At 34.9% G+C, this 14,824-nt stretch overlaps 1 protein-coding gene across 1 annotated transcript in view; it reads left to right on the forward strand.

Moving 5' to 3' along the window:
* RFX6 (regulatory factor X6) overlaps positions 1–14,824 on the forward strand; it is a 35,800-nt gene that overhangs the window by 11,847 nt on the left and 9,129 nt on the right. The window contains exons 6-13 of the mRNA XM_042817906.1: positions 1,372–1,399; positions 6,183–6,290; positions 8,861–8,938; positions 9,032–9,145; positions 11,066–11,115; positions 11,893–12,052; positions 12,820–12,964; positions 14,094–14,203. Coding sequence (XP_042673840.1) covers positions 1,372–1,399; positions 6,183–6,290; positions 8,861–8,938; positions 9,032–9,145; positions 11,066–11,115; positions 11,893–12,052; positions 12,820–12,964; positions 14,094–14,203 — 793 coding nt within the window. The remainder of the gene's footprint in view (positions 1–1,371; positions 1,400–6,182; positions 6,291–8,860; positions 8,939–9,031; positions 9,146–11,065; positions 11,116–11,892; positions 12,053–12,819; positions 12,965–14,093; positions 14,204–14,824) is intronic.

Here is a 14,824-nt window from a genome sequence, read left to right on the forward strand (position 1 = left end):
AATTCCATTTCAGATTTAATTGACATTTGAATGTTAATATCTTTGTAACTGAGCTGACTACTGTGGTCTTTAAATGTAGGATTGTTGATGCTTAAATCCTTTAATTCCACAGTAAATTTGACCTCCTAGTTCATTTAAATATCACACTTTGTACCACAAAAGGAGAGTAACTGATGCTAAAGTTGTTGATATACATAGCATTTTAAGAAGCATAGCTTTAGGTTGTGATTAAGGTTCTGGAGGAACAATTTTAGCAGATGCTGCTTAGTGTTTTTGCTGTACATTCTGTGTACATTATACTACCTTTGTAGAAATCTGCAGTCCATAGCAAAAACATTTAGCTATGAAGCTAATCAGCAACTCATTGTAGTCAGCTGTGAGTTATGCCTTCATTCATGCTCTTCTATTAGCAAACCAGGGAATTCTGTGGGTAACGTAATGAATCATCACGTGATGGGAACTGTGCCTTGCCTGAGCAGGTGGAATTCATAATCTTTCAGTCTCTGGTTTTGAGTCCTGCCAGCATAGCATCTCAACAACATGGAATGACTGCATTGCTGCTAATAATTATAAGACTTTGTTGCCCACAGTATCTTATCAGCTGGCAGAAGAGGAAGTAACAATGATCAAACAAGCAGTGCTATCTTGCACATTTATCATTATACTGATCCTTTAGAGTCTCTATCCTTACACATTCTTTAGTGAAGTAGCTATAATTTAAAAGGTGTGTCTTCTAATGTCAGCCTCTTAGTCCATTGAATTCATCAGGAATCTCTGGAATGGACTATTAAAAGCACAGTCACCCTACTGCAAAGTATTTTTGATAGTTACAAAATACTTCATCTCAGAAATGCATTTTGCTTGTATCAGAATAGTACTGTGGTAAAAGAGAGTGAGAGATCATACGTTTTCTTAGTTTTCCTAGAAAGTGTAAATTCTAGATACATTTTGTTTCTATTCTGAATTTACTCAGCTGCATAAAAAAATTTGAGTTTCCTCAACCTCATGGACTTGCATTACGTTGCTCTTCCGATATTTGTAAAGTTGCAGAGATCCAAAGAAATAAACTGAAATTGAGTTTTATACATCACTTTTTGGTCTGTGGTCTGAATCTTCGTGTTTAAAAGCTACTTTCAGTAAGTTTCCTTGATATCGTAAAACACTTGCAAGCCAATGGAACAAGTTTAGAAAAAAGCATGGGTTTTAGTATTATATTTGGAGAAACATAAGTCATTTTTCTAGTCGACCTATTTTACATGTAGATACAGGTATGTAAGTATGTGTATATGACAGAATGATAGAATATACCTGTATGTATATTAAAAAATGTTTTACTTATGAAAAAATAATAAAATACATTTATTTTCAAAGGTTCTCTGGAAGCAAGTTGAAGAATGAGGTAAGTGCTTTAGTTGGTTTCCTTTCACTCCTATCATAATCAAAATAGTATTTGTGACCTGTGGTTTTCTTTATTCACTTCTTTCAAAATTTCAGCAGTATTTTGAATTAAAGGTTAGACTGCAGAACCCTTTTTCATGTCACTGAGTATTTGCTCCTCTAAATACATACTGGAAAGTAAGACTGGAAGTGAAATTTCAAATTCGTGTTCCAACCTAATGCAGCTGCAGAGGTTTGTAACAGACTTTCCTAAACAGAGGCTCAAGGTCTAGCTTCTAAGATTGTTGTGTCCATTACTTTTGTTGGAAGGCTTTCTCAGAATCTCATTGATCTGATTGGAAATTACGGGTTTTGATAAATGGAATTTTATACCTCTTCACCAGCATAGTCTTTTTCTCTTTTTGACTCTTTATGACATTTTATTACAATACATCTTTTTGCTACTTTTTCTCACTAGATGTAACAAAGAAACAGTCTTTAATCACTTATGGTCAACATCACAGCCTTTTGCTGTACTTCTTCCAATGTTATTATCTCTATAGAATTTTTTTTTTTTTTTTTTTTTTAAACAAAGTCTTGCAAAAGTCATGTCTCCAATTTCTGTTGGAAATATTTCTTCTGATGAATCCTAGAACCATGTATGTTTGGGATGTGTCAGTTTCACAAATCACCTACAGCTTTACTACTGTGCCATCTGATACAGTCGTTGTCATTCTGGCCATATTTGTTCTAGAAGATTAAAGAACATTGCACTACTATCTTAATGGTTAAGGAATACTCTCAGGATTGTTCTTTGATGCTGAGTTCAACTGTCATGGCACAGCCTGCATCCATACTACTGAACTCCTAATTCTAAAAACAGCACAGTCATTTCTCATTGCCTTTAGCATGAAGTAACAGTTGAAGCATGGCTGGGAATTGTTTAGAAGAGTTGTATCTGGCATGAACTGAAAAAAATGCCAGGAACCATTCTGAATGATGTAGTTTCAATATTGTCTGGGGTCATTTCTTGATGCCATTTAATTTACCAGACTAAATATAGTTTCTGTGATGAACTGATAGAAAACTGGTCTTTCTCCTTTTTTCATTTTCAGATAAGCAATTCCTTGCTGATAGCAGAAATTCTTATTGGTCCCTGAGAGTGTAGCTTTACTCTATTGATTTTCAGCCCCTTTATTGCCCTTATCTGAAAGCCATCCAGATATTTCTACGTGACCTCTTGGTCTTCCTCTTTACTGATGATTTCATTAGCTCATGTCAGACAGTTTAATCTGTGAAATACCCTGTGACATCAGTCCCGAATCTGATCTTTGAGAATTTTCACTTCATTTCCTTTTCTGCTCAGAAGTTTCACTGTAAACACTTGTTTAGCTGGAGCCACTTTCTTAAACATTTTACATTCTTCATCCAATCCCTTCTCTCACCAGCATATCTGATCATTTCCCATGGTAACACCATATCAATTATTTTAGTAAGTTTCCTATAGATTTGCAGCATTTTTCCCTGTTCAGATAATCAGCTATCTTATCAAAAGAAGATAGTGCTATGCCATGGGATATCAACATATTCAAGGATTCATCAGCAGTACTATAGCATTCATTTTTTCAGAGTTTGTGAATTAAAAATTTCTGATTCCCTTGGAATAAATGAATACATGCTTTAGTTCCATCTCAGATGTGGAACTCATGTTTCCATCAACCTATCCCGTTTCTGCTCTTTCTGTCCCAGTCTTCAGTACCTTGGTCCTCTCAGAAAAGTAATTACAAATACGTCAGTGGAAATCAGTGAGGAAAGACCATGAGATCTCTATTTTGTAGCTCTGTTGCCTGAAATTACTGAGATGGCTTGTAAGAGAAAAACATAGTTTTGTAGACAAAATTGAATTTTAATAATCTCAGGTTATTGAAAAGTTGGCAACATACTTTCTATTAAAGTGAATAGTGATGTGTCCTTATTCATAAGCTTTAAAGTACATGCAATTAGGTATTCCAGAAACAGTTACAATTGTTGCATAAGATGTCTCCGTAGGAACATAAAGACATTGAAAAGATGTTAAAGCTCTGATTGTCTAAATATGCTGAGTAAATGGCATTTGAATGAACACTTACTTAGTGCCAGAGACACTGTTTACTTCTGGCATGTTTTATCACATTTTCTAGTATTCTCTCTGCAGGGGGAGATATCAGCAAATTCTTTTATCTAAACCAGTTAGTGCACCATTAGAGTCTGTATGGTTAATTAAGCAGATAATATTACTGTCATTATCTTAATGTTAAATGGCCATTAGAAACAGATGGCATTAAATTGAAAGGGCAAGTGGCAGTGGGTTAAAATATAAATCCTAGAACTGAGACACAGTCATATAAGCCCATTAGCAAGGTACAGAACATTGCAAATTATTTAAGTCACCCACCAACACCACTGCCTTCTTTTACATGAACTAATCCCTTCTAATCAGAATTTTTAGTATATTTCCTGAGTAACTGTATCTTAAAGTAATCAAGATTGCTCCTGTTATTAAAAAAGAACACAACAGCTAAACAAACAGACAAAAAAACACAAGCAGTTCCTGATACTTACAGGCAAAGTACTGACATGCAGAAATATTAATGCTTCAAAATTTCTATAACTTCTTTGATTTAGAGCTTGTATGTAGTTGGGTAGTAGGTAGCATAAGCAAAGTTTATTTTCATTATGTAACTTCTACTTCCTGGCTGTTTTGGTAGAGATATCACCCTATAGAAATGGGGGTAATATACATGGTGAATAAATCAGCTACAGCTATATTTTTGTCAGTGTTTCTGATAATTCCACTTGAATCTGACCTCCAGTTGTGAGTCAACATTTTTAGGGAATATTTTTTTGCTCTCCTTCACTCTGTAGTGAAATTTGACTGTATGCAAAGGGGTAGGAAAAGGCCGCTTAAAGTGCTATTCAAACACCTAGGGCATGGCCAAAAATTCTGTTCATCAGTACAAAAAGAATCTGCTCGGAAGTAATGGATTTACCACAAGAGTATGCAGAAAGTCTGCTCAAAGCCTTTGCCAGACTTTAACGTAAGGACTGGATAGACTAAAACGTAACAGTGAGTTTCAGCCAAATAATCTTTCCTAGATGTGAGTGAAGTCCTCTGAGGATAAGCATGATTCAGTAAGGACAGCTCTATAACACAGATTCTATTGCTTCTCTTGTGGATGAGGGTTTCATCTTATATCATTTTAGAGCTTAATAAGCATGTTGTGGTTCATGTTATAAATATAGGCATAGTAACATTATATCACTGCAAGATGTGACTGTTTCACTCTGAGGAGAAACAGACTAAACCAGACTGTGAGCGTACAAGGTCAGGAATTTAATTGAGGATAGATTTACTTTATATTGCTTCATGGTCAGTTTCAGAACTGACGCAGACAAGGCGGCTGTTGTCCATCCAAATCCCATCTCTCCAAAGGCTCACATCTAATAATCATTCCAGATCTTTTCTCAGTCAGCAACCATTATGAGATGTGTCTGTAATATTTCAGAATTCAAAAGCTGAAGAGACTTGGAGAATTCTAAGAACTGCAAGGAACTCTCAAATCAGTAGAATTTAGTGTAATTCAAGACAAATTTATCTTGACTCTAGGTCAGTGCTGACAGTGCATCAACAAAGAAACAGGAGAACACAAAACCACAGTAAGGAAATCATCCTTACTAAGACACAAAACTGAGATCATAATGCTAATGAACACCCTTGTTGTTAAAGAGGTAGCCCTAGAAAAATCATATATTCATTTCCTCTATAAGTTCCTTTGAAACTGCATTTCCTCTTTCCAGCCTTATTCTTTGACTCCTGAGTTTGAGTTTCAGGACTGAACTGCTTTACAGGATTTTTTTCTACTGTGTAAATCTATGCTTGTGCTTCCCAGCATAATTTTGTTTTGTTCTTATAGACAGAAGCAAAATGCTCTAAAAATGTTTACTGAACCAGATGTAGACTCTCTGAAGTGAGCAGCCAAACTCTCAGTCACTTCAACAGATTAGGAGGAAGCCAGATAAAATCAGTGCCATGATGCAGAAGGATACACATCTCAATCTGTCTTTTTTTTTTTTTTCCTACATGAGTTTATGTGTGCACATGTTTCAGTGCAGCAGGAAACAGGACTGGAAGATGTTTTCTGGGGTTTCATGTCAATTCTGTCATAATTACTTGGAGCTATGTAATAAATATATAGTTCAGAAGTGTCCCTACATACCATCATACCCATAATGCTATTAAATATTATCAAAAGTTATGATAACATAAAATGTCAGGTATTGCATTTAAAGCAGCAGAATCCACTCTTGTGGTGCTATCAGAGCAGCAAGAGAACCGGAGAGAGCCATAGCACCACCAGTACCCAAGCTCCTTGCACAGGAAAGATGCATCTTAAATAAAACTTAGTGTTACTCTGAGTATATCACAATCCATCCTGTAGAAGAGAGTAAGTGATGATATTCTACAGAGTTTTTAAACATAGACTAAATTCAAATCTTACAGAATTCCATGAAATAATGTGGTCCAAAGGTTGCATTGTTCTGATAACTGCAATTGGTATAGTTTAGATTTAGGCATATCTTTCATTACCTTTCTGATCTGAAATACAGGTCTGGATAAGCATCATTATTTTGAAGACTAATCTAAATGTAGAAATTCTAGAATGCTGAGAGACTCTTCAGATAATATACATGTTTAGCATGAATTGTTGGTTTCTTTGAAGTTGAATTAGATATTTCAATGTTACTGTGTTTCCCTCACATTTCAGGGTGGTTTTACTCGGAAATATTCTCTGAGTTCCAAAACTGGAACTCTCCTCCCAGAGTTTCCAAGTGCCCAACATCTTTTACTTCAAGGATGCATTTCCAAAGACAAGGTAAAATATGAGCTACTTCTCTTCTAATTTACAGATCAAAAATTGCCACAATGTTTCTTGATATCTTAGCCTTTGAGGTATTGACATGAAAGAGCCAGAAATGTCCATAATCAAACAGAGGTGACTGATTTATAGAGGGGGCAAACCTTTACTAACACCGATTAACTGGCTCTCCTCTGGAAAGATGGTTGAATTATTTACCTATTAACTGACCTAGTATTTTACAAACTGATGGTATGTAAGACGGGGAGAGCAAAACAAACAAACAGAGTTGTATTCATTCCAAATGCCTTTGGATTTAAGGTAAATTTTGTTCTGATTAGATCAGAACAAATAATTCACAGCAAATAATTAGATGAACTTTACGATCATTCATTAATTATTTGAAAGGAGACTGTGAAAATCAGAGTACACAGGTTTTTTTAGAAGTTAGTAAAATTGTATTCCAGAAGTAAGTATACAGTCTTGCTTAATCAAAGGGTCAGTTCGAAGTATTGCTATAGTATGCTTTAGATCTTTGGCTGCTTTCTTCTGTGATGTCTGTATTGTATTTCTGTTCACATTACAGACTGCTATGTCCCTGAAGTGAGATAGATACCTTTTTGGTGCAAATTGTGAACTTGAATTTTAAGCTCCAGAATAGGTCATAATGGTGGTTTTCTTGAGATATGTTGCTTTAATACTTTTTGTTCAATGAGCCCTTCCTCTTAAATTTGCTCCATGTAGGCAGTGAAAACCAGGGTTCCTGTTTTGAAGAGCTAAACAGAAAGAGTCATCTGTAGTACGTGTTAGCTGGAAAGCTTACAGATTTTAAAGAAAGTCAACAAACTGGGGTACTCAGCAGTGTACCTCATCCACTGCTATAAACTCCATTCATGAATTGAAATCACTCAAACAGCATTCTTGTAACATTTACATCTGGGGAACATTTGAGATTCCTTGCGGCCCAAGTACAGCAGCACAAACAAAACTGGATTTTACCACTCCAGCAATGAACTATAAGATGAAAATCGTTTTCTCTTCATTCTTGGATTGGCACCATTGTAGCTGCTCTGGTATTGGGACCAGATGACAGGAGAGTCCAAGAAGGCTTTAGGGGGGAATCCCTTCTGCAAACAGCCTCTTGGAGTTATGAAGAGGCTGTGGGAACAGAGATGTATTTATGTGTCGCCCTCTCTTTCCCTGTTACTCTTTTTTATTCCTTGTTCTTGGTTGTAGGTTTTTTGTTTTGTTTTGTTTTGTTTTCGCTTTTTTTGTTTTGTTTGTTCATTGCTTTTAATTTTCTATTTTCTTCCCTCCCTGTTTTTTTCCCCTCTTTTAGCTTATCTGACCAAGGATTATTGAGCTCTCTCTAGCAGTCCACACTGTTATCCCTCCACTTACTATCCCATCACTCAGTCTCCTAAAGTAAGATGCATCCAGAATTGATACAACGATTTTTACATCTCTAACAGAGGACAAAAGAGAAGTGACTTTCCCAAGCTTTGAAGCAGAGAAAAGGTCTAAATGATCCTTAGATTCTCTGTTGAAGAGAGTACATATGTGAAGTTTGACTCCTTCATTAAACTTTTAAGAGACTGTATGCAATGGAAATTGCTGGACAACTGTAGCAGTCAGTATTAAAATAGATTGATAATTTTTTTCATTATGTGTTTCTGAAGAAATATTATCTAAACTTCACATTTCCACCAAAACCTTCAATAAATTATCATACTGTCCTTGAATCTCCACTTTTTAAAATATATGTAGTTACAGAAGCAGCTCTGAAAGTCAGCAAGGTCAATTTCCAAAGAAATCTGTGTTCTCAACCTATTGGAATAAAAGCTGTTCGAAGTTCATTCAAAACCCGACTTTGGTTTGCTGGAGATCTTCAAAAGCTGTAGTAAAACTTTCCATACTTCTGTGCAGTAAGATTGGTTTTGCTAATGTCCATATTTCTTTCCTGAAAATACTTTACAAGATTCTTGTTTTATAATTTATTACAAGTTTTTAAATTTACTGTAATTTTTTACAAACTCTTGTATTAACTTTGTGGAGTTCTTAAAATAAGGGAACGCTCCACTTTGATAAATTAATGTGATGAGATGAAAGGGAGTTTTGCTTTTTAAAGTTCAGTTCCTGTAAGGCAGTGATTAAACTTTGACCAAATGACTGGCAGCTATTTTCTCATTTGTCCAACTAGATGATGTTTCAGAACACTCATAGACGCCTATAGCAGCCTAATGATTAACTTGCACTACTCTTTAGGATTAATCTTAGCTTTCAGAAAGGTGAATTTACCATCTGACTGACTAATCTAGCTATTGCCTTACTTTGATATTCACATTTTCGCATTGCGTAAGGATTCAAATACTACACTTCTAGCAGCAACGTTGAAACTTAAAGGTGTTGCTAAAAAATAAAGATTTGTGATGTCATTGCTTCTGAAGAACCTACTTGTGAATATGCATTGTAATACACTTTATATTTCATGTTTGAATTCTGGCTACAGAAAGCAGAAACCTAGATATCAATTGCAATACAGGAGAGAGCTAAGAAACTCTGTTTAATTATTCTTTCTTCCAAAATAGGTAGATACTCTTATAATGATGTACAAAACACACTGTCAGTGTGTCCTTGACAATGCAATTAATGGGAACTTTGAAGAGGTAAGATTGTTTGAACTCGCATTCTTGGTATATATACATAGGGAGCTAAGAAAACATTATGTAAGTCCATAATTCTGGTTCTTACTCCTTTAGATTCAGCATTTCTTATTACATTTTTGGCAAGGAATGCCTGACCATCTTCTTCCCCTGCTTGAGAATCCCATCATTGTTGACATCTTCTGCGTTTGTGACTCGATTCTGTATAAGGTAGGCTAGGCTTTTAGTTGCATGGATAATCTCAGCCACGTTATAGCTTCTAACTGTGTAAAAACAGTGTGAGTGTTACAACAGCAGGATGTCATTGCCTGCTTTCTGCATCTGTTTATGTGAATCAGCAAGGAGAAGAACGCCATGACTACAAGCAGCTCTCTAATTGTGAAATCCTTACCCGCTTTTTGAATTCAGCTAAAAGAAGGCTTGTGCGCTTCACTGACAAGGCTGAATAAGTTAAACCTGAATGAAAGCTGAAGTCATGTTTTTACATAAAATACTATTGCAGTTTCTACCAGCAAGGACGGCCTTCAACCTATCAACAAGGTGATTCCACTTGTGGATCCACTACTCAGAGGCTACGTTTCATGGTACAGAGCAGGAATAATACTGAATTAAGATGTGCCCACTTTTCTTGCCTTTTAGCACTCCTTTCTGTTCCCATACTGTTAGATGTATCAGCAAAACTGTTTAATTGGCTGCATTCTGAGCTGGTTCAGGATTTTAAAAAATAGTAAGAAACATTCTTTTGTAGAATTTTTGTGCAATATGAGCTCTTAGATCTTTTTCCTAGCATGATCCCACATATAGTTGTGCTAGTGGAACTAAGGAGAATTGCAAGGGCACAATTAAGTAAGACTAGACCGTAGTAAAAATAAATTAACAAAGCTCTTGTGTTTTTAGTTTGTACAATTAAATAATTAACTAATAAGTGTGAAGTATCTTAAGTTCCTATTAAATAGTATATTGTTTAATTAGGAAATAATTTTCATCCTCTCTTTAACACATTTTTGCAACTGTGTGGAGGTAATAATTAATGGCGTAACAGTGAACACTAAGCAGTCAAAGGAAGAAACTTGAGGCTGTTCAGCACTGAGTGCCTTATTATTATGTATCTGTCATTCTTTAATGCACAATGAGGGGAAATTTCCAAGGGAAGAAAATATGTATTTCTTAGAAACATATTAAGCTATAAAGTGATAAAGTAATTAACAGTGAAGATGGTAATTACTACCCCAGAAATGAGTCATTATGCCTAATTTGTTTGTAGAGGATATATTGTACACTGTGTTTGTAAGGCTTTTTCTGCTTTAAATCTTATGGCCCAGTAGATCCTATACTAACTTTGTTGATAATAAATATTTAATCTAATGGACACTTAAATACTAGAGGAGCTCTGAATTAGAAATGTGATAAAGAAGAGCTATGCAAAGTTCATGAATTTATCATTGTCCTTTCTCTCTGTTTTTCACCATTACTTTCTTATTGTTATTTCAGACGTTCTTGTTAGCACATCCAAGGAGTTGTTATCAAACCATTTGAATTTTTAATGGAAAAATATTTTGACAATATGGGTGATCTAACAACTTTGCCTTCTGCAGTAAGCTGCTCCAGAAGACATGTCAGCTGGCAGAGTTTTTTTTTTTTTTTTTCCAAAACAGTTCCATAATACCACAGTTAGCTGTAAGTGATCTGTCAAACTCTGAAGAACTTCAATGCCACATGCAGTATGACAGTAGGAAGAGTCAGGCAGCTAATAGTGTTTGAGGACTTGAGAGACTCTGGAGTACCTGCTTTATATTGGGACTAACAGTGATGTCTGAAAAGTCAAAATGGTTAGGCACCTCACTTCTACTGACTGCTCTACTGTAAGGCAGATCTACTGTAAGCAGTAACATGCTGCAAGAAAGCATACATTAGGAGTGGGAAATATCTAACTGTATAAACATCTCATATACACCTATCTAATAGTGATGGGAGAAAGATGAATACAGTAAGAAATCTGGACTGTAGGTTGGATGGCTTTACTCTGTATAAATTCCCTGTCCTTATCATTTTACAATCTAAGTAGACAAGAATGAGTAGAATGAAGTGTCCAGTGGAAGTTTGATATCATTTTATGTTACCTTTTTGAAGGTTCTTACAGATGTACTTATCCCTGCAACAATGCAAGAAATGCCAGAAAGGTAGGTATAATAATGATACATTCTAATTGATAGTCATATTCCAATAAAATGGAGAACAAATAGCAGAAATTCTGTAATCTAGAGATTTTTTCTCACAATATGTAAGCTCATTTTTAGAAAAGTAAAGTAAGTATGGCGAAATAATATCAGCTGTGGGAACAGCTATAGAAGAGCCTTAAAATATTAGAAAGTATTTTTATGTTCTGTTTTCTGTCTTGTTGAATATCTTGAAATAAATTTCTTCTAGACTAAAGCCTTGGAAGACCAGAAAAGAAATAAATATGCTATTGTTGTATGAGGAAAAATAATTGTTATCTCTTTTTTTTCAGAATACTTTTCAGGTTTGTATCGTACACATCTTCATGGTATCTAAGCATTTTTTTTTCAACAAGACAGTTAGAAGAGGATTATTATAAGTTACCTCTGAATCTTCTCACTTTTCCTTTCCCTTGGAGGCTGTCATATTTGGGGTTTTATGTCTGTCTAAGATCTTGAGTTTCAGACACCTGTAATGGTTCTTCGATTTGTTATGGTTTATTCTTAAGGCTAATTGTTTTCAATCCCTTTCAACTGGCAGATAGCTTACGTTTTTTTCTCAGAGGGGATAAGATCAATACATGGTCAGTTTTGGCCTTCTGATGATCAGTCATTTCCTGTTTCTTTTCAGGGATACCTGAAGAGTAATTCACAGATCTGTCCAGGATTCTGTGAATTATTTTAAAACAAATGCAATAAATCTTTTATTGGTATTTCTCTAAAATACATTTTTTACTGTAGTTTACTGGCAGATATAAGAAATTTTGCAAAAAACTGGGAACAGTGGGTTGTTTCCTCTTTGGAAAATCTACCAGAAATCCTGATGGATAAGAAACTGCCTATTGCTCGAAGATTTGTTTCCTCCCTGAAAAGACAGACATCGTTCTTACACCTAGCACAGGTAAACAGAATAAGATTTGTGCATAAAAGATTGACAATTATATTCTGTTTATCTTTCTGGCTAGCAGATGTTAATTTTTTGTATTTTAAATGTTCAGCTTCAGCCATGGAAGACTTATGCCTTGTTGTTTTCGGTGAATGAGAACGAAGAGGCCATAAATAGATCTTCAAAATTTTGTAGTAGAAAAGAGAGAAAAGACCATGGTTATGGTGAACTACTATCATGGGAATATTTGGCAATCATATGATAAAGTGGAATATATGAGAATTTTCTTTAGTACCTTCTTGCCTTGCAAAGGTTCACTGTCTTGTCCACAGTGTCCTTTATTGAGTTTATCCCTTCTAAATTTTAACTGCAAGGAATATGTGATAGACAGCTGAAGGTTCCAAGGCTGAGTTGGTAGGATGCAGATATTTGCAATTAGGAGGCACCTCCATATGAAGATTTAGTAGACTGTTGAAGCATACAGTACCTTTTTCAGAGCTTAGATGCTAACAGAGCAATCTTTTGAGGCACTAACCCTCAGGTATAACTGTAGATGCACCATATATTCTTCTTGATTTAGACTTCTGTTGTATAAATCTTAAAAGTAGCATGTGGGTGATGTGAAAATTATCAAGAAAGGAAGGTACATAAAAATATTAGAAGTCTAACGGAAAGAGAGTATTATTTCATCTGACCTCCAGTAAACGCAGCTAAGAAAAAGCAGCTACTGATTCTTTTCTGAGGAGAAGCTTCTCAGAATTTTGTCTTGATTTCTCTTGCAGATTGCTCGGCCAGCACTTTTTGATCAGCATGTGGTGAATTCCATGGTGTCAGACATTGAAAAAGTTGATTTGAATAGTATTGGCTCTCAGGCACTCCTTGCAGTCTCAGGGAGTACAGATCCTGATGGAGAGGTCTACAATGAGTGTAAGTCCATGGTGATATATTTGTAATGTTAAAATAAATTCACTCTTCATTCCATGTCATACTACATAGAGATTGTCAGAGAAGAGACACAAAGACACTGCATTCTCTGATCTAGCTCATCATTAACTTTAGATCAAGAAAACCAATTTATTGCCCTAGCATGTCCTACAAAAACATAAGCTTGCGCTGGGAAATCATCCTAGATAGATGATTTTAAATGGTTGTTGAAAAAATAATTTCCATGTCAGTTGCTAATTGTAATAAAATCCCTTTTGAAGTTTTATCTTATCATGTGGGAGTATTAGCATGGATTCTTGAAAATTGTCCCCAAAATCACATGTAATTATAGTTTAATTTCATGAATATTCAGGCTAGATTACATTCTTTGTTTTTGTTTTTATTTTTGACCAACAGCTGATCTGTAAAAAAAAAAACAAAAACGTAACTTTCTATGAAGTGTAACAGCTATTTTAATAAAGAAAAATTGAATGAAGTACAAGTGCAGAGGATGATAATTTTTTTGCAGTTAATTTTATATACACTTATTTCTGAAAAAGATATTGATATTGAGATATTGTTTAAAAGATAATTCTTGCCATGAGAAGTATGGTGACTAGTTTGGAGAACTGAAAGAATAATAGCAAGGTGTTATCTTCTATGTATTGTTATTTTGATCAGAAAAGTTTGTTCTCTTACATAATGAATCATAATCCTATTCAGGCACTTTCTCAAGGATGGGAAATAAAGAAGTTAACTTGTAAAATGTAAAGGAAACCAAAGACATTATAGAAGTCTGTCACATTACAGATAAAGCTGTTCTACTAGACTTAGTAATAGGTAGGTTTTCAAGGATGAGCATTAAAATGAATTTAAAACATCCAATTTTTTTTTTTTTTTGCTTTTATTTCCTTGTAAAACTATATGTTATCATTTAGTGCTAAAATAAGTAAAATACATATGCATAATAGATGTGTGTCTGCTTACTTCACTGAAGAGCAGTTCATTTCCTCACCACTCTAATTCTTTGCCTTTCCTTTTGATGCTACAATTTTGTCATACAGCTGATGAGTGGCTTTTTCTCATGTTCAGAAGAACATGGAATGATATATTCTCCTTTTTCACATGGTAGATGACTCTATTACTGTATTCCAAGAACTGAAGGACCTTCTAAAGAAGAATGCCACTGTGGAATCATTTATTGAATGGCTGGATACTGTGGTTGAGCAAAGGGTTATCAAGGTACATTTTAGATATTCCACCTGACTCAAGACTACTTAATTAGTTCTAGTTAATCATGTTGAATGCTGTTGAATATTTTTACATCCGTGAAAAACTAAGTAAGGTGAGCCAAAGTTGTTCTTTAGAGTTGCAGATTTTTCTTTCATATTACTGAGATGTTACTGCATGTAATATAGGTTAAGTGCAATAGGTGGATTCAGAAGTAGATAACTTGTGGAAGGCTTTCTACAGACCAGAATTGAAGATGCCATGTTATAGCTTCACGAGGTGCTTAACTTGGTAATTGAGACTTTTAATGGGATTTTTTTAACCAGTTTTATGAGATACTTCATAATCACAAATATTTTATACATGTATAATTACAAATAATCATACTTTCTCAGGGACATGATCTGGTGGAGGGTTGTCAGAGTTAGGATAACATGGTCAGGTTGCAGTTGAACGTGATCTTTAAGGTTTTTTCCAACCTGAGCAATCCTATGATTCTACTACAGTTCAGAACAAAGTAATTGAGTTTTCAGCTGTAGCTCAAGGAAGATATATTAACCCAATTTGTGAATTAATGTAAACCATCAGAAAGAAATGTAGCATGTGATAATGCTTGCTAATAGCTCTGAAGAC

Source organism: Centrocercus urophasianus, unplaced genomic scaffold, assembly GCF_019232065.1.
Source record: "Centrocercus urophasianus isolate 14NV4802_14NV808 unplaced genomic scaffold, USGS_Curo_1.0 seq_10, whole genome shotgun sequence".
NCBI lineage: Eukaryota > Metazoa > Chordata > Aves > Galliformes > Phasianidae > Centrocercus > Centrocercus urophasianus.